Raw genomic sequence first — 19,900 nt, 5'->3', positions numbered from 1 at the left:
TTTGGCCAGGACTCACCTCTCAGGGGGAAGTGGAAGTAGATGAGATCACTTGTGGAGAGTGCTCAGCTTGGGACCAGGTACACAGTAGGGCCTTGGTAATGTTTTCTGAGCTGTGGCTTTACCTGGGTCTGGCGCTTGGTCTCACCAAGCCCAGAGGCAACCGGGCATCCTTAAAATGTTGTTGAGAACATTCCATTCTCTACGTTTCTAAATACTGCTTTGATGCCCACCCTGGCCTGGATGGATGATGTGGGGAGGGGCAATAGGGCCTAGACCCCCTCCTCAGGACAGAGCAGCACCCAGGGTTTCCCCGAGGCCAGAGAGGACTGCTTGAACGAGGGCTCTTAGGAACAGGAGGTCGGGGGGAGGAGAGGTGGTGGCAGGGCCAAGGCACACAGCTAGCTGGTGGCAGAGCTGGGCCTGCGACCTGGGTCTGACTCCCTACAAACCCTGCACTCCTTCTGGACTTCCACAAAGCTCTACCTGACCTTCCTCCTGCTCTTCCCTCCGAGAGGATAATTTCACCCCAGTTCAGTGTGGACTGGGCCTCCCCTTTCTTACCAGCCCTCTCATTACCGGCAGCCTCACGGACAAACAGAGGGAAGGGGGCCTCATTTGGGCTCTGGCTCACCTGGTGGGGCAGCCATCGCTGCGGGTGACCTTGTCGGCAGTGAGCCCATCAGTCATGGTGACACTACGCCGTTTCATGTGGCTGCCCTTGGGGCCTGAGGGGCTGGCTGGGCTGGCGGCTTTGCCACTGCCCTGGCCCAGGCCATAGGTGGCCTCGAGGTAGCGCAGCGGGAAGGTGCGGTTGACCGGGCAGTAGATGATGGCGCCGCTCTGCTCCGACACCGCCTTGCGGCTCCCCACATGGTAGCGCACGAGGGCGGGCACATGGTCGAAGCTCTCCTGCTCGAACAGGTACTGGATATGCGTGTAGCTCTCGCCCGCCTTCACCACCACCTTGTTGATCTTGAAGTGCAGGGCCTGGTTGCGCCAGCGGCATGTGAGCACATAGTCACCAAGGCTGGTGAGTGAGTCCCGGATGAGGAAGTCGCCATTGCGCTGTACCAGGGTCTCTGAGACCTGCAGGAGGCACCATCAGGCTGGAGGAGGATGGGGGCAGGGGAGGACCAGAATCCCAGAGTCTGGAGGACATGGTGACAGGATTGGGGGGCACTAAGGCCAGGCCCAGAGTACAGTGGGCACAGCAAACAGAGCCCCCTGAATCTTGGGGGGTGGACACAATGGCTTAGACTCAGAAGGGGCACCTCAGTTAGGGGTCCAGGATCTCGGGCACAGAGGTTCAGGAACAGGAAGACATTAATAGGCTGGAGTGGAGGACCTGGGCCTGGGTCTAGGGGCTCAGGGGGGTCTGGGTGATCAAAGACTCAAACCTCAGACCTATCCCTTCTCAGAGTTCCTCTTGGGCAGAATGAATTCCAAATCCTCATTTCTCCAAACACCCAAAGCTCCAGCACATCCCTGGACCTTTTCACCCGCTCTCTGCCTAGAGCACCCATCCCATCCTGCCCACCTGGTGAGCTCCTGTCCATCACCCAAAGACCTCCCTCCCCTGTGCTGCCTTCCCCAAGTCCCTCCAGGAGACCAAGGTGCTCTCTCTGCCCGGGGTCCCCCCTCGGGGCCCACCACATTGCTGCTGGGCACTCCTTTCCTGTTCTTCTCACACTGGGCTCTGACTCCCTGCTTGTCAGCCCCCACCCTGCACCACCAGCCTTCAAAGGAAGCTACCACGTCTTTCATTGCTGTGTCCTGGTACCCCAGCCTGGCACAGAGTTGGCACTTGACAAAGATTTATAGCATGAACGAAAGAGGAAGTGGGTGACTCATCAGCCATGTTTGTGCCTTGTGAAGTCATCTCAGCCCAGAAACTCAACTTTGCCAAATCTGAGTAGGCCAAGGACTGATACTAACCAAACACATGAGTGGCTGTTGTATAGACCAGTAACAATAACAATAACAAAGTCCAACATTCATTGAGCTACTGGGTGTCAGACATGACGTTTTTATTTCATTTACTTCTCACAACAACCCCTGGAGGTAGATACTATTATTATCATCCCCATTTTATAGATGAGAAAACTGAGGCTCAGAGGTGGAGTGACTTGCTCACATAGTTAGTAAATGGCAGAACTAGATTTCATGCCAGTCTGCTCTAATTGGACCCACTAAGCAACAGGCTAGAGCCTCTCTGGTGGCCAGGGCCAGTGGGTAGAAGGGTCTAGGCCAGCTTGAGGCCTGCTCACCTCTCGGGGGATGCGGCCATGGTACCAGGCATGGCTGCGGAGATCTGTGCTGCTGAGTTTGAGCTCCTCCTCCAACTCCTTGTGCAGTTTCTCTGGGGATGAGTCCAAGATGTACTTCTCCTTGGAGAACTGGGCAGGAGATAGCAAGAGTTGGCACCCAGTCAAAAGCTCCATTCCTCTTACCTTCCCGACCTCCTCACCCACCCATCCAGGTGAACTCCTTAAATACTGGGACTCTGGGAACACTGAGGCACAGAAAAGCCCTCACCTACTTGGGAGCTCGCCAGGACCCTGCACTCCTGGGTTCATATTCCCATTGCAGTAAATAAACCTCAATTAATTCCACCAAACAGGGTACACCACATACAAGGCCCCATGATATGTGCCAGAGGTAGATTCAGCAATAAATAAATCTAGGCCCTGTCTTCAAGGAAGCCCCCAGTGTAAGCTGGGGGTGGGGTGGGGGGAAGAAGCGATGTCAGCATCTGAGCAGACTACGGTCAGCACCACAGTGCTGGACAGCGGCAGAGAAGGGCTGGCTTGCTTTAGAGCATTGCTTTTAAGCCTAGATGAGGTGGAGGGGTCAGGAAAGGGTTCATGGAGGAGGTATCAACAACAAAACACTATGCACCAGGGCCACCGAGGTGGAAGCTGATCTTGAATGTGAGGGGTGGGCGGGGGGGGGGGAAGATTTCTACAGTTGGATCTGGGGTGCAAGGCAACAGGTATCCCAGGCAAAGTCGTGAGCCCCAAAGATGGCTCAGCCTGGGCCAATCCCCCCACCCTGGATGACCTCAGGACAGATAAAGATGGCCAGAAGGCAGAACAGAACTAAAGGGCCTGGTTTCAGCCCAGATAACAGTCTCTCTTGGACCCGCTGTTTCCCCAAGTCTGAGGGTCCTCTGGTCCACTCCATGTCCTCATACCTTTCACAGAGTTCAGATCCTAATGCTGCAGTTCCATTCTCCACCCTTCTGCTCCCACACTGCCTCAGTTTATTCCAATCTACACTGCTCCCCAGGCACCATGATTCTCAGTTTCAGAGATATCCAGAATCTCTGACTCTATTCATTCAACAACATTTACTAAGCCTCCACTTGGGACCAGGTTCTGTGCCAGGGGCCAGAACCCAGAGGACAAGTGGTCCCTGCCCTGGGTGAACCCATGTGCAGGAGCAGGACAGACACTGACAAACAATTTCAGGTTTGTAGTGTTCAAAGATGCACAGAGAGCTCTGGAAACAGATGAGAGCCCCCTGCCTCAAACACCCACACCTGGTCAGGGGCAGAGTGAGGGAGGGTTTCCACTGGGTCCTGAAGGAAAATTGGATGAATCAAGCAAAAGGACCAGGATGGGGAGGGCAAGCAGGCAGGGGGACAGGGAAAAGTTTGTGGGATGAGAATGGCAAAGTCAGGGCCCCGTGGCTAGAGCCAAGAATGGGCTGGGCGGGGGGGGGGGGAGGAGAAAGAGTGAGAAGACTCAAAGAGGCTGGGGGGTGGCAGGGGCAGGTGTGGCAGGGCTCTGTGGCTGCCTTGGGGAGCTGGAGTTTACCCAGAGGGTCAAAGTAGAGCCACAGGAGATTATTTTAAGTGTTGGTACAGGATTCGATCTGCTGCATGGAGAGTGGCCTAGTGTTTTCCAGGCAATGGCAGGGTAGGGCAGGAGGATAGGGAATGGGGGGAGGGGTTTTAGAGGGAGGTTGATGGGATGTGGAGGAAGAGGGAGGAGGAGTTCAAGAGGACTCCCAGGTTGAGATCCTGGAAGGACAATGGGACAAGCTTGGCAGTGGGCATGTGAAAATTTGGGCTATCAAGGGCCGGCAGGGCTCTGGGGACAGATGAAGGGTGGGGGTGTACAGGTGCTCAGGGAGAGGCAGGGCCTGGGATTCTGCTCATCCTTGGCCCGTGGTGGAAACTGATACCCAAGAGGACAGGGAGGCCCAGGGCTGCGCTGAGGTTTGGGCCTTCTCAGATAGCTACACTTCTCCTATTTTGGGAGTCCCTGGCCTCCCAAACCCCTCACCTCTCACCCATTCCTCCTCGCACCCACACCAAGCCTGTGGGAAGGAAGAGTGGGGGTCACACGGAAGAGAGGAGCCAGTATCCCAGGTTTGGGGGGTTCTTCTTGACAAAGAGCATACAGTTGAAACCGCCACCCCCTTCCCTCCCCCCTCCCCCCAGTTCCATGACTAGGGGCTAGAGGGATATGAGGCAGAGAAGAGGATATGAGGAAGAACCCAGCTCCAAGACTGCCCTGGGCGACCTTGATCCAGTCACTTTCCCTCTCTGCGCCTGGTAGCTACCTCTGTAAAAGGGGATGGGGGAGAGACGGGTGCCTCTTCTCCAGTACTAACCTACAGTCAGTGAGGATTTGGTCCCCAAGCTGGTCCTCCCACTCCACCCTCCAGCCTCCAGTGCGCATTTGTCAGAGCAGGTCTCGGAGGGGAGAGAATCCTAAGGGTCCTGTGCCCTCCTCACCCTCGGTCAGGGGTCCCCAGCTCCCACGAGTGGAGCTCGGGAAGGGGGTGGGGGACGAGTGGGCTGGGGCGCGAATGCAGCATCCCTGCGCTCGGAGAGCTGCAATTGGCCAGAGATGATCTCACCGCCTCCCGGCCTGCGCGCGCCTGATTGGCCGGCGCCGGGATGCTGCGCTCCGCCGGCGGGGCCGTCATTCAGGCGGGCTCGGAGCGTGTGCGTGTGTGTGAGCTTGCGGGAGCTCAGAGGTGACGCGCCCGGCGTCCTCCGGGGGGCTCGGGAAGCCAAAGCGCAGAGACCCCCGGTCAGGGTCTTAACCCCGTTCCACCGGCCGGCGCCCAGCAACCCGCTTCTAATCCTCCTCAGCATCCCAACCCCAAGCAAAGCCGTCCCCAGAGGGTACTCCGCAGAGAGGCGGGGTCCGGGTCCTCCCCTCCACCCCCTTCCTTTTAACCCTTTCACCGCCACGGTGCCGTCCCGCACTGCCCGGCCAGCTGGCCTGGGAGACCCGCGCCTCAGGCGTGGCCCAAGCCACCTGGAGGGCAGAAGGTTGGCGGGCGCTCTATCCCCAGCTCTGGCCCCCGCAGCATCCGCTCAGCTTCCTGCGCCTCGTTCAGCCTTCAGACCCCAGCCCAGCACCCCCGGTACAATGGGGAGCAGGGTGCCCCGGTCAGCCGCAGGGGCCGAAGTGCTCGCTGGAGGACCGGCAGGGCGCCGGGGACCCCCTTTCCCTGCACCCAAGCCTCAGCTCAGCTCCCTCCTGCGGAGCAGGCAGGACCGGAGCAGCATCCCCAGCGTCCCCGCGTCCCGGGAGTGCCAGCTGGACCCTCACCCCGCGGAGCGCCGGGGCGGCCAGAGGTGAGACGGGGACGACCCCGCCCCCTCCCCAGCCCTCGGCCCGCCGCCCCTGCCTGGCGGGACCCTGCGGGACCCCGCGGGGCTGCGGCTGCCCGGCTGGCGGGTCCCGGGCGGAGCGGTCGGGGGTCCCAGCCCGGAGCGCCCGGCGGGGGCCGAGCCGCCCCCTCACCTGCACCTGCACGAAGGAGCCGCGGTAGAAGCAGCAGGCGGCGGCCGACAGGGCGCTCCACAGGCTGCAACGCTCTGTCATGGTGGGGCCGGGCGGCCGGGACGGCGCGGGGGTCGGGCGGACGGCGGGGCAGGGGTGCGGGAGCAAGCCGGCTGGGCACCGGCTGCGCGTGCCTCTCGGCGGCGCGATTACCTCATCGCCTTGTCGGGGGAGGAGCGGGGAGGCGGGGCGGGGAGACCCCACCCTCCAGCCGGCCAGGGGAGGGGAGGGGGCCATTGTTCCTCCCTCTGCCCGCCCCCCGCTCCCCGCCCCTCGCCCCCAGCGCTCCAGCCCCGCGCGTCCGGGCTGCCCCGTGGCGGCGCGGTGCGGTGGGGAGGCGCTGCCGAGGGGGGCGTATGGGGGGCTGCGGGACGGGGTGGGGTGGGGGTCCCTGGGCCGGCGTGTGTTCTTGCCTCTTGCGCTCGCCAATCTCCTCACTTACCCGGGAGCGGGCAGAGACTTTGAATTATATCATATCCAAAGCTGGAAAAAATCCCTGTGTTTGATCAAATCCTTTGTGGCCTCAGGAAGTCCCCCAGTGCCTAGTTTTTCTCATGCCTGATTTGGAATCAAGGACTCTCTGCTGGAAATCTCGGGACCATCCTCTGAGACTGGGGGGACAGAGCCCACGCAGCTCAATGGGTTAAGGCCCACCAGGGGTCCACTCGCGGCTTCTCCCAGTGCAGAGGGTAGTGCCCTACCCTCACCCCAGCAGCCACTTTCTTGGATCCTCTATTTACCTATCTGGAAAACGCTAATACCTGCACTGATCTCACAGAACCCTTGGGAGTATGGACGTGTAAGTTGCCAGGTAGGAAGTAAGCGCTCAATAAATGCACGCTATTATTTTCGGGCTTAGTGTCTTTGAATCTGGACTTTTGGTTCTAGAATCATAGGCTCTGGCCCCGGCTCTGCATTAGTCAGACCTGGGTTCAACTCTTTCCAACAGGCTGTGTGACTTCAGGCAGGTGCATCCACTTCTCTGGGCCTCAGTCTTTTTTTATTGATTGGTTTGTTTTCTGTAAATGCATCTGAAGTTCTGAGCATAGAGCTGGGATTTTATGGTCTTGGAATTTCAGAATCCTTGCCTTAGAATCAAAGCCTTCACATGACAGTCTGAGAACACTAGAGTTCTGGATGCTGACTCTTCAAAGATGAGCACCTCAGGGCAGGAATGGACTCTTGGAAATTGGCAGTTGATTTCAACCCCTTCCTCCCCGCTCCCGGGTCTGGGGCTTGAAGCTAAAACTAACATCCCTTTGACTTCATCCATTGAGGGATTATTTGAATCAGTTCCAGTTAGCAGGAGTTGTTTCTTTTATATTCAAATAAAAACTACATTTTAAAACCCAATGAATGAAAGAAAAAACTGCAATGCTAACAATCCTCACAGGAATCTCACTAGCATCAGTGATGGGGAGCTCACTACCTTACCAGGCAGCTGGGGTTAGTGGTGCTTGAAATACGGCCCCTGCGCCTTCTACCACCGGCTTTGATGCTGGTTCTCCCCGAGGTCTCCTTCCCCCAACAGTGTAAGGACTCTGCACAAGGAGCCAGGGCCTGCCAACTCTCTGCAGCTGCACGGGCCCACCCAGCTTGCTTTCTGTCTTTGCCCACACCCCTGCCTCTGCCTGGAGCACCCTCCTGTCCATCTTTGCTTATCCTCGTCTCCTTTCCAGCTCTTCACCCAGGGATTTTTGTGATTGTTCCTGGTCAGTTGCAATGGCTGGGTTTCAATGCCCCCTCCTCCAGAAAGCCTTCCCTGATCTTCTCCTTTCCAGCTCCTCAACTTAAAGTCATCCCCTTCCTCTAGAGCTTCCACAGCTTCTTACCTGTGCCTTTTGTAAAGCGGGGAGGTGGGTGGATAGGGAGGGATTTGAACACCTCTTACCCTGCCTCATTACTAGTCATACGTAGTTTTAAGGCAGCATCTCAGGGTGATGGAATGAAGCGAGGGTAGGAGGCAGGCCAGCATGACCTGTGTCAGGCGCCCCTCATCTTCTGGGCACAGGCTGACCTGGCCCACCTGACTCTGAGTCTGAGGTACCACTATTAGCTCTGCTTCATAAAGGCAAAAATTCAGGCTCAAAGAGGTGACACACACACCCAGACTCACACCACACCTAAATGGCTGATAGATCTGAGGGGGAAATTTTGTTCTGTTGGATTGCAAAACACAAGCCCAAACCACTGGGTGGTATTTTTCCTGGTCCCTGCACAGAGGGGGAGCCTTTTGAATGTAGGGCCTAGTGCTCCTTGCCCTCTGCAGTATGCTCAATGCTCAGCATGAGGCCTGGCTCAGATTGGGTGCTCCTGGTGGTAGAAGGCCAAAGATTTTGTCCATGGTCTTGGCATCAGGTAAATTGAATTGCAATCCCAGCTCTGCCCTGTAGTAGCCGTCTGACTTTGGATAAGTCACTTCTCTGAGCCTCAAACTTCCCATCCGAAAAAAGGCAATGCCCAGTGGTAATGGCGGAGAAGTCAATGTCATCACTCACATGGCAAGCTCAAGATTGTCTTTCCTCCAGTATTCAGGAGCCAGAGCAGGTAGGCACTCAAAATGTGATTTAGTACTATTGTTACCAATATTTCCAAACTGCATTTTCAACATTTCCAGTGCCCAGGACAAATCCTGGTTTGATAAATGTGAACTGCATTCTTTATCTATTGATGAAAACTAAGACATACCTTCCTGCTCCCAGCTCCCAGCTCCCAGCATATCGTTGTTGCTTAAAGACTAAGTGGGCTTTGAGGACCCACCTGTGGGCACTCTTGGCACCCTGTCCATTTGGAAGGTAGGTGGCGTCTGGTGGTAATAAACATTGGGATGCCTTGAGTTGGGGGCTAGGAGAAAATGATCACAGGAGTGGGGAGAAGGCACTGAGGATGGAACTAGACCTCGAATGCTTCTCTCTCCTCCCGGGAACAGACATTGAGGTCTAGTCCTAAATAAAGCCCAGAAAAGGGAGCGCCCTGCCCTTCGTGGAGCAGGCTCTCAGCCCTCCAGAGCCCCCCGACCACCTCCTACCCCCAGCCCAGCTCCTCCTACCTTAACATAGTCCCCACCGGCCTCCAGCTCTCCAGCAGCCCTGGAAGGAAAGAAGAGATTTGATTATTTCTGGCCCTCCCTGCTCCCCAGCTGCCAGCCTCTGCCCACCTGCCCAGGGCCAGCCCCTGGTCCTCAGGGCCCCAGAGGGCTCATCCCAAAGGCACTGCAGCTGACAGCGCGCGCTCATTGGAGTCTGCTGGTGTGGGGGTGGTCTCAGGCTTCTCCACCCTCCAGCTATGCAACTCTGGACAAGTCACAGCCTGGAAATCAGGATAAATGACAGCCTCTGCCTCATCGGGTTGCTGAAGGGCTCAAGGAGCCAAGGAATGTTACACTCTGAACATGGTGCCTGCTTCCTGAACCACTTTCTTCGCCCAGCTTCAGGACACTCCCTGGTTCTCTCCCTCCCTTCGTGGCTCCTCCTCCTCCCCCTAACTCTAATGCGGAGGGCCCCAGCCTCCTCTCCTCCTGCCCAGCACAAAGTGACCCCCTCAAGCGGCACCCAGCACATGGCAGAGCCACCACTGGCTGGACTTGGGGTGACTGGGATGGGCCTGGCGTGGCCAAGGGCCATGTTTTCCCAGGGTGCAGAACAAATACCATCTGTCTCCACATGGGCTTCTCTGAACCACCTCACCAAGTCCATGATCTTACATGCCATCCCTACTCTGATGACACTGATTTCTATCTGCAGCCTGGACCTGGCCCTTCAGCATCAGACTCATAAATCAACTGCCTCCTTGGCAGTTGTCCCCTTGGATGTCTGTAGGTATCTAGGATGTATCATATCCAAAGCAGAAATATTGTCCTCTCTATCTTGTGCCCCAACTACACATGCTGTCTTCCCCAACTCAGTTGATGTCAGCTTCATCCTTCCGGTTGCTCTGGCCAAAACCTTGCCGTCATCCGAGCCTGCTCTCTTTCCCTCACACTCCACACCCAATCCACCAGGAAATCCTGCTTCTCTACTTTCAAAATAGATCCTGATCACTTCTCTCTGTGCATTAAGCCTGCCCCATTGGACGACCCTCATCTCTCCCATGGAGCACACAGCAGCCTTCTGGCCAGCCTTCCAGGGTCTGCTTTCACACCCACTGTCAGCTGCCACTCTGTGGCTAGATGGCACCTAAGCAGAGAGGAGCAGATGTAGCTCAAGTGATTGAATGCCTGCTTCCCATGTACAAGGTCCCAGGTTCAATCCTGGTACCTTCTGGAAAAAAAACAAAAACAAACCTAAAAGCTAAGCAGATCATGGCACACCCTCCAGGGGCTTCCATCTCTCTAAACAATATCTAAACCACTCTCCTTTGCCTGTGAATGGCTGACCATGGAATTTATCACCCAAACAAGAATTTTATTCCCCTGTTACAGTAAAGAGGATGCCATTATTATGCCAAAACCAAAGGCATAAACCGGGTGATATGTTCCCTGACCTGTGAGGCCCTGTGTGGCCTAGTCCTCAACTGCCTGCCTCTCCAATAGCCCAGCCTGTCTCCTTCCACACTGGCCTTTTTGCCAAGCTCATTCCTGCCACAGGGCCTTTGCATTCGCTGTGTCCTCTGCCTGGAATGCTCTTCCTTCAGATCTCACCCCCTCCCCTCATTTTATTCAGGGCTCTGCTTCAGTGTCACCTCCTCAGAGACTCCTTCCCTGACTGCCCTACTTAAAATAGCCCCGTCCCCCTTCATTCCTGTCTCCAAACCCTGCTTTCTTTTCCTTATAGCACCTATCCCTGCCTGAAATGACCATTTCGCACATATTTGATTACTGTTAACTACCTGAAGACTCTGTGCGGGCATTGAACCCTTAGCACAGTGCCTTGCATATAGTTAGGAGCTCAACAAATATTGCTTAAACAAATGCATTATAGCAAACACTCAATATTAACTACTAACGTTATTATTAATTCTGTCCAGGATGGCCCCCCGTTCTCTGGCCAAATCAGGCCACAGTCTTCCCATTTGCAACATGGAGGTGGGGAGGTCGAATATTGGAGAACTACTTTTTCAAATACAGATGTCCAATATTTAAAACAAAAGAAAGCTGAGCTTAAAAAAATAAAGGTATTTGTGGTGGGATGATGTATGGGAGCCCTGCATGAGTTATGCACATTTATTTTCTAAGTTTACAACTTTTACTATATACTTATTGTTTATGATGTTCATATATGAACGATATACTTCAATAAATTGTTTTTAAAATGAAAAGCGAAACAAAACAAAAAAGGTGGGTAGGTATGTGCTCCAGGGCCGAATCCACGCTGGGTTCTGCCTAGCTCCTGAGCTGGGGTTCCTCCTCAAGGAGCTCCTCTGTCCTGACAGTCTCGGTTTTTTGCTGCTAACCTTGCCTCCTGGAAAGCCCTTCCGGACTTGCAGCCACAGTGCAGTGCCTCGAGCAGCCGCCCGGCTCTAGTAGGCTGTCATTTGGGTTCTCCGTAGCCAGCAGCAGGCTGGGGGCTCTCTCCCCTACCCCTCCACCCACCCTTCCCGGGTGGTGTCCCATCCCAGTGTTTCCGGCCATTCAGGCCCGGAAATCCTCCCACTGCTGGGAACAAATTGGCCGGGACACTGGGATCGCCCCAGAGCTTCCTCCTGCTTCCTGTCTACTTCCCCTTGGGCTCTGGGGCAGTAGCGGAGCCTTGGGGGGGGGCCACACCAGGGACTCGCCGGGGCGAAGTGGCCAGAGCTCAGAAGGCCCACGCCCGGGAGGCTAAGGGCCTTGGGTCTCACTCGAGTTCCACTGCTTCACCCTGCCATCCCACAACCCTGTGAGGTTTCCAAGATATAACACAGCCATGTCTGCTTACAAGCTACAGCCATCCCTCTCCCGGACTAGTGTCACCACTTGTCACTGGCCTCCCTATCTCCATCTGTGTCGCCTGCAACCTGTATTTCCCCCCTGAATCCACAGCAGCCTTGTTAAAATAAAAGTCAGATCACAACTTTCTACTCAAAACCTACTGCAGTGGCCGCCAATTCCACAGAGTGTAAGAACCAACGTTGTCATAACAGCCCTGCCCTCACTACCTCTTTACTCCACATCCGACTACGCTCCCCCTCCCACTGCTCCAGCCAAGCCTGGCGACTTGCTCTACTTCCCCCCACCACAGGCTCTTTGTACTTTCTGTTCCCTCAGCCTGGAATACTATTCCTCCAGACATCTGCTGGGTTCCTTCCCCTCCTTCCTGGCCGCCCCATCTGACAGTGCGACCTGAACACTCCCCATCTCCCTTCCCCGCCTTAGTGCTTCACCTGACATACCATGGACTTTATCTCACGATGACTATCTCCTTCCCTGGAACATCAGTTCCACAAGGGCAGGGATGTATGTCTGTGCCCAGAAGGGTGACCGGGCACACAAGAGGCACCCAGTAAATATCTTTTGGATGAATGAATGAACGAATGCCACAGGGATCCCCTGCAGCCCTGAGGACCGCCTAGCCCTCCTGGCTCAGCCGTCCCTCCCTTCTCCCCTTGCTCTTGCACTCTAAGCTTGCACTTTCTCCAAAGAGCTCCGCTCCCTCAAGCCCCAGGGCCTTTGCACACACTGTTGCCTCTGCTGGGACCTTTCTCCCTTTGACTAGGGTAATCCCTGCTCAGCGTCTAGATCTCAGTTTGCTCGGAGATTTTTAGAATACTTCCCTCCCACTGTCATGATCAAATCCAGGAATTAAAACATTCATTTCTGAAAACTCAGCTCCTCCATTAATCAATTTATTCATGCCTTACTTTCTGGACTTAGAAGGCACTCCCCCTCCAATATTAACAGTAAAATCAATTAATAAGAAATAGTTATGATTGAGCTAAATCAGACCCATTCATCAGCTGCATTAATTATTTAAATAACCAAACTCTCTAATTGTCTATAGTAACTGATTTGTTCTGATAACTGATACCACTTATTGCAAACATTAGCTTAATTAATTGGATTAATGAGCAGTAATTAGAACCTATTATCCTTCCTTTCCCCACTGCCTGTTTACATCTGAACTTCACTTTCAGGGCCCCCATCCTGGCCCTGAAGGAAGGCCAGGCTTGCCCCAGGAATCCTGGAGAGAGTATGGAGGCAGGCTGCCCTCCTCTTCCTCCGTGGCACTCCCTCACGAGATCTAGCCTCGTCTTGTGCTGAGACCTGCTACCTGGCTGCCCGCTCTCTGCTTCCCAGTTTGCTCCCCTGGCCCTCGGAGCCTGGTCATACAGTCTTGTGGGGAGACTTCCCCAACTAGGGGCAGCAGAGTACTAAAAAGCCCTGCTCCCTGCTTCTCAGCTCTCCCCCTCCTTCTGTCCCCTCCCTGCTTCCCACATCGGAGGCTCACTTCCTTATCTGTCAAGTGGGCACATTGTAACTCTGTCCCTAGAGGGCTGTAAGGAGCTTACGAGAAGGAGGGGTGCAAGATTCCCTAGGCAAAGTGCCCTGGTCCTTGTGGGGCTCTGCTCGCTGCCCTCATCCCTAAGCATGGACATTTCCCATCCTGCCCTCCGGAGGCTTAAGTTTCGTTCCCTCCACTCAGACCTACAGCGGAAAAGCAGCAGGCTTCTACTCTGTGCTCCTTAGTCCTTAAAGGCCCTGGGCAAGGCAAGTTGGGGAGTCCTGTGTCTCTTGAACAACCAGCCATGGGGCTTGTGAGATTCCCTGCGGGAAGGCTCTTGACCTTAGCCCCTGCCCTCTCCCAAGCCCTCTAAGATGAGCCGTCATTGTCCTGGAGACAGCCCTGCTCCTTCTCCAACATTCTGCGCCCTTGGTCTTCCTGACTGGGTGAGCTGTCCAGCAGGAGCTCCAGAAATGGCATCAGCCCTGTGAGAAGGCAGGTGGGAGCCATTCTTCCTAGGGCAGACTGAGACTCAGAACTTGCTGAAGAAAAGCAAAAGGGGACGAGCATTTATTGAGGCCGACTGAAGGCCTGTGGTCTCGAAGCCTCACTTTACAGGAAGAAAACAGCTGCTCAGGCTAGAACCAGGTTCACCTGATGTAAAATCTCCACACTCTCTTCCTTGCACAGAGCAGCCTCTCCTGGAAAATGCAGACCACTCCTGGACAGAGATGGGGAGAAGCTGTGGAGGGGAGGGTGAAGAAAAATGATATTTCAACCAGACCAGGAGCCCAGAACCAATGTCAGGAAGAGGCAACGGGGGGTGGATAGAGAAAAGATCCTCTGCAGCTCTGGAGAGGGCCCTTGCTGGGAGCAGGAAATTGTGAGCCTCTGGACAAGTGCCCCTCGCTAGACTTCAGCTCCCTCTTCTGTAATATCAACATGGCAAAAATAGTGTGAGCAGCTCTGCCTACTGGGACTTCCTTGCACCAAGCCCAGGATGCATGCTCCAGCTACATCTTATCCCGTCCTCACAGCGACCCTGTGAAGAAGGTGCTATCCTTCTTTATTTTCAGCTGGGGAAACAGATTCAGAGAAGGGAAGGGACTTGCTTGAGGTTGTACAGTCAGTCAGTCGGCCCCTAAGATGCAGCCGTATCTGACCCCTGTGCCCTGTCCCACTCAGCCCTCACCCTTAATCCCGCAAACAGGGCCCCCTGAGGGTCTGGGGGTGGGGGTGACTCCAGCTGAGGGGGAGGGGGACATCCCATCCTTTCCAAGCCAGCCCAGTTCCCACAGCCAGAGGCGTCCAGGGGTCTCGAGGACTGTGAGAAAATCTCCGCAGGAAATGAGAGCCAGCAGCAGCTGGGCCCCTTCGGAAGACAAGGACCAGCCGCCCCGAGCCTGAGGAGGCTGAACAGGCTGGGCCCACCACAGCCCCCACCCCCCGTGGGTAATCACTACCAGATGCCCAGCAGCTGACGTCACCTACGGGGCCGAGAGGGTCGTGGGACTCTGGGGAGAGCTGGGAATTCTTGGACCAGAACCAACATTCCAAAAGGAAATGGAGAGGTGGGGGGAGCCTCTTGGCCTGTTCTCCATGTCTGGCACCAGGGCCGGGGCAGAGGCAACACAGGGCGCCCCTTCTCCAAGTCGCAGAGAGTCTCTTGGGGGTGGGAGGCCTGGGTCTCTGAGCAGGAGGCAAAGGACACTCGGGTGAGATGCCTTGGAGTGAAACAGAACAGCGTCCAGATCCTTCTACAAGGAGAGATCCTCGTCACACTGAAGTCAGAGAAGGGCCCTCCTCTGTTCAAGGCCAGCAAGGGTTCCCGCCTCACTGGGTCAAAGCCAGCCCCGTGCTGACCTTCCAGGCCCTACCTTATCCCAACCCATTTCCTCTCTGGCCTCAACTGCCACCAACCCTGCCCTTCACTCCAGCTATCTCTGCTATTCCTCAGACATGCCCGGGATGCCTCCGCCTCAGGGCCTTTGCATATGCTCTTCCCTTGGCCTGGCACACTCTTCCTCAGATAGCAAGAGAGTTTTTTCCTCATGTCCTTTGTTCAAACATCACTTTCTCACTCAGAATTTTTTCCTGGCTACACCTTCCTAAATTGCCACCACCAGTTGTCCCCAGACGCACACACCACACAACCAATTCCCCCACTTAATTCTGATTTTTCCCCGTGGCCCTTTTCCCTTCTAATTGATTCTACAACTCGTATCTTGCTTCTCAGGGACTGGGAGCTCCATGAAGGCAGAGGTTTTGTCTGCTTTGCTCACTGCTTTCTCCCCAGAGCCCACAACAGTGCCTGAACACAGTCGCATCTCGGCATATGTTAAAATGAATAAAATCCTAACTCACTAACTTTCTGATCTGGGGCAAGTTGTTAACCTTGCAAAGCCTCCATGTCTTCATCTCTAAAACTGGGTTCCTATTACTTCCTTTCCAGGGGCTTGCAGGGAGTCATTTGAAATAACAAGAAAAGCATGAGGTGTTTACATGCTGGAGGGGAAATGTAGCCTAGTGGTTAAGGGCTTAGGCTTGGGAGTTGGTCAGGTCTGGGATCAAATCTGAGCTCTGCCACTTAATTGCTCTGCGATAACAGCAAAATCCCTTTGCCTCTCTGAGCCTCAGTTTTCTCAGTGGTAAAATGGAGAGAATAGAGGCTCCTACCTCACAGGTGCTGACAGGGACCGAGTGGTACGCAGTGCTAACAGGTGCTGCAGATCACAATCACCCCTGGGGCAGCCCCTGGCCTGCTGATTCCTATAAGGACACTTGAGGGCCTCCCTTCCCCTTCTGGGCCTTGGTTTTCTCTGTAATGCGGACTGAAGGGAGAGGGCGTCAGGGGCTCTCTGAGACCCACCATTACCCTGGAGAAGGCTGAGGGACTGCGGATGCTTGGGGATGGGCTCGGGGGTGGGGCTAGGCTGGAGCCCTCCTTTTTGGGAGCTAAAGGCCCTCCATCCTCTATGCTGGTCACCCCCCCCCCTTCCTCTTCCTCCTCATCCCCCATGACCTCCGCAGGGAGCAGGGCACCAGGAAACTCCTGCAGCCTCACATCTTCCTCTTCCTTCCTCCTGCTCCAGGTGCATTGGCCTCTAGGGAGGGGGGAGGGGCAGGGCAGCACCCCCAGCTTGGGCAGTTCTCTAAGCAGCTACTAGGCCGATACTTTGGGACCCTCAGGAAAGGGGCGCCCAGGCTTTCTCAGAAGCTTTTCTTCAAATGCCCTCTTCCCCAAACTGGATGGATCCTCAGAGACCATCTCGGGCCTGTCCAGGCTGCTGGGGAGACTGAGGCCCAGGGTGGGACAGGGCTAGCCTGAGTTAACATAGCTGAGGCAGGTCTCCTGGCCTCAGGATTGAGGTTCAGGGCCTCTTGGAAGTAATGCTGAGCAGTCCCTGGTCCCCTCTCTGGCCTGGCGGACAAGCAGGACCCTGGGTCCTGGGCTCAGGGCCCTGAGCGCCAGGAGGGAGCTCAGTCTGGTCTGCTAACCCCACCACCCTCAGGACCCCTGGACACTCAGGGCGATGGGGCCGGTAGAGTATCTCCATTTCCCGGGTGAGCTCAGATCAGGCCTGAAGCTGGAGGGAATGCCAGGATCGCCGAGGGCCTCTGCTCCGTGGGGAGGAAGACTTAGGCAGGGTCCTAAGCCTGGCATTCTCAAGGTTTCTCAAGACCACCCTTCTCAGAGGCCCTGCCTCTGCTGGCGGGCAGGGTTGTCGAAGGTTAAGAGCACGGGCCAGGAGGTCCGAACTAGACCCTGGCTCTGACTTTTACTAGCTGTGTCAAACCCGGCAAGCCAGCCCCCTGTTCCTCCTGTGTAAAACGAGGATGATGTTGAGTCAATGAGCGGATGCCCGATGTGAGCCGGCGCAGGGTGGGGAGGCGGACAGAGTTACACTCCAGGAAAAGCTGGCTTGGAAAAGTCTCTGATGTTAAACTCGCACCCGGTTTGGTTAGCGGCCCCAGGTTTCGCAGAACTGCCCCTCCGACCTGCCCTGCCCCCGCCGCGCACCCCAGGTCCGGCCTGGTCACTCACCCTCGGGGTCCCACCGCGGGGCACCTCCGGCCCACTGTAGTCATGGTTCCCTCGCGGTCGCAGCGTGCAGCCCGGCCAGCTCGTCAGGCCGGCGACTCCGCCTTTCTCTGGCCACAGGGCCGCGGAGAGCCGGGCAGGGCTCCGGGGCGGGGCCTGCCTTGAGGACACGCCCCCGAGGCCCGCCCCCGCGCCCTCTGCCCAATCCTGCCCCATCTCCCGCCCCCACCCCGCCTGGGAGGGCCACGCCCAGGAACGCCCCCCACCGCCCGCCTGGCTCCGCCCGCTCTTCCAGAAGTCGGCGCCGGGAGCCGGAAGGCCACGCCCCAGGACCCGCCCCTGGCCTCGCCCCGCCCCGCTCCGACGCCGGGTTCCCCAAAGTCCGCGGGGCGGGCGCGGAAAGGCCACGCCCCGGCACGCCGCCCCGCCCCGCTCCCGCGAGCAGGCGGCGTCCCCCGGTGGGAAGAGGTCAGACCTCGGGGTCCTTCAGGGCCTCCCCTCCCGCGTCGGGAACCAGCAGGTCCTATCCCTGGGACTTGCTGCTCCACGCCCAGATGAGGCCACACTTAGGAGGGGATGGCAGGAGAAGCGAGCCTGGGGCAGCCAGGGATGGTGGAAAAGGATTCGTTTTCTTAATCATAATCGTAAGCTGTCCCATTTATTGAGCATTTTCGGTGTGCCAGGAACTGTTTGCACGCACGTTATCCTTGCATCCCCGCCGCACCTCTATGCGGTAGGTACTGTTGTGCTCATTTTTCAAATGAGGAAACAGAGACTCAGAGGGGAGCAGACTTGTCCAAGGTCACATGGTCGGTAAGAGGCAGAGTCGACTGGATTCACTCTCCAGCTTTACAGGGTTCTCCTCCCCACCGAGCGGGGATGTAGCCTCGATGAAAGCCCAGCACACAGAACCATGGTGTCCAGGGAAAGGCCACTCAAGAAAGGTTCCAGAACTGGCCCTACAGTTTTGCTTAGCTGTTCGTGTTTTCTTCCTCTTTATTTCAAAAGGCACATCTGACAAGTGGGGTTTAAACAAAGGGTCTGTGGATTGAGAAGCTAGGAACTCCTTTGGTTAGGGGAGGGGGTCTCCCAAGGGCATGGGCTAAACAACCCTAGGGCTTAGAAGGTGACAGGTGCAGTGTGGGAGATGAGCATGGGGCCACTGGAGGCAGGCAGACTGCTCAGATCCCAGCTCTGACCTTGGCTGAGGCTCAGGGTCCCCATCCATAAGGTGATAGTAGAATCTTCTAGAGGGTTTTTAGTGAGATAACATCTACTCTGACTCCCAGTGAAAATGCTCAATACGTGGAAGCTATTGTCATATCACCTCTATTGGTATTTTTTGCATGAACTCACTCACCCTATAACCAAGCTAAGTTGACAAATGGTTTTCTAGACCAGGCAGGGCGGTGTTGTCTAGTAGATCTAAAGGTGTTGACTCAGATATGGGGACCCAGGGCAGGGATGCACTGTCCTGGGTCAGGGCCCAACCTGTGCTGGAGGCCTCCTAGGCCTTTGCAGTGAGGTGGACCTCAGTTCAAATGCTAGGTGTGCAGCCTGGGACAAATGACTCCCCTCCCTGAGTCTCAGTTTCCTCCTCCAGCCTGTGGAGATCACAACAGTATTGCCTCACTGAGGTTTTGAGGATTAATTACAAGTGAAAGACTTAGCACAGTACCTGGTCCGTGGTAGGCGCTGGGTTAATGTGTAGGGTAGCCTGGGAGATGGGGTCCACCCTGGGGCTAAACTGGCAGGAGGGGGGAGACCCTGTTTCAGCAGGTCCTGTGCTCACGCGCCCCTGGTGGACACCTACCTTTCTGGGGGCACATCCCTGGGACTGGTCTCCTTCGCCAAGTCTGCCCTGGGGACGTCAGGCTTTCTCATGGGGTCCAGCTCCACAGCTGAAGGGTTGGGCCCCACTGCTGGGCTGTCCTCCAGGGGGGCGTTGGCCTCCCCCACCTCCTTGGCTGCTTGCGAGCCTGGGGGGTCAGGCAGGTCTCGGGACGCCAGGTGGGTGTCAGGGCCCACCTCCTGCGTCCCCTGGCTGTCCTGTCGGCCCCGCGCCCTCTTGCTGTTGGGGCGGGGCATGGTGCCCATGTGGCTGTACATGTCGCTGGAGCGCGCATAAGCTGGGGGGCTCTTGGGGACCGTCACCATGTCATCCTGCGTGGCCTCGAAGGTGTCAGGTTCCAGATGGGGCCTGATGCTGACGGGGGCTGAGGATCTTCGCAGAGTGAAAGTCCGAGGGAGGTTGGAGAGACTCCCCAGGCCCTTGAACTTGAAGAACTCTGGTGGAGGGGTGGGGAATGGCGTGAATGACAATGCCAGCAGCAATTACAATAACAGTAGAAAAGACCTGCAGTTCCACTCACTGAGGGCCCAAGGAGGGTGGGGCTTCATGACACCTCTCTAATTGCTATCACTCCCAGAACGTGGTGTAACTCCACGGCTTTGTAGTCACAGGGCCCCAGGCTGGAGTCCCTGGGACTCTTCCACATCCTTGCTGTGTGCTCCTAGGCAAGCCACTTGATCTCTCTGAGCCCCATTCTCCACCACAGTAAAACAGGAATTATACTACTTACCTCCTATGGGCAGTGGGAGGATTGAAGAAAAGTATGTAAATAATATGCTTAGCAGGGTGCTTGGCACACAGAATATCCTCAATAAGGAGTAGCAAAGATAATTATGATGAT

The 19,900-nt window shown here is 56.1% G+C and overlaps 1 protein-coding gene across 3 annotated transcripts in view; it reads right to left on the bottom strand.

The window, feature by feature from the left end:
• The window catches only part of SH2D3C (SH2 domain containing 3C), a 29,503-nt gene that overhangs the window by 7,874 nt on the left and 1,729 nt on the right, over window positions 1-19,900 (bottom strand). Inside the window, exons 2-5 of one of the 3 annotated variants that reach the window (XM_004455618.5) lie at window positions 19,021-19,495; window positions 8,857-8,896; window positions 2,268-2,396; window positions 632-1,086 (exon numbers count right to left, since the gene is read on the bottom strand). In XM_004455618.5, coding sequence (XP_004455675.1) covers window positions 632-1,086; window positions 2,268-2,396; window positions 8,857-8,896; window positions 19,021-19,495 — 1,099 coding nt within the window. Of the gene's footprint in view, window positions 1-631; window positions 1,087-2,267; window positions 2,397-5,768; window positions 6,060-8,856; window positions 8,897-17,210; window positions 17,366-19,020; window positions 19,496-19,900 lie in introns of those variants that run through there. The other 2 variants (XM_004455619.4, XM_058302872.1) reach the window with 2 other exon arrangements.

The sequence above is a fragment of the Dasypus novemcinctus genome, chromosome 8, assembly GCF_030445035.2.
Source record: "Dasypus novemcinctus isolate mDasNov1 chromosome 8, mDasNov1.1.hap2, whole genome shotgun sequence".
Taxonomy (NCBI): Eukaryota; Metazoa; Chordata; class Mammalia; order Cingulata; family Dasypodidae; genus Dasypus; species Dasypus novemcinctus.
Note: the sequence above shows the minus strand (reverse complement) of the source record. Positions and strands in the feature narration are given on the sequence as shown.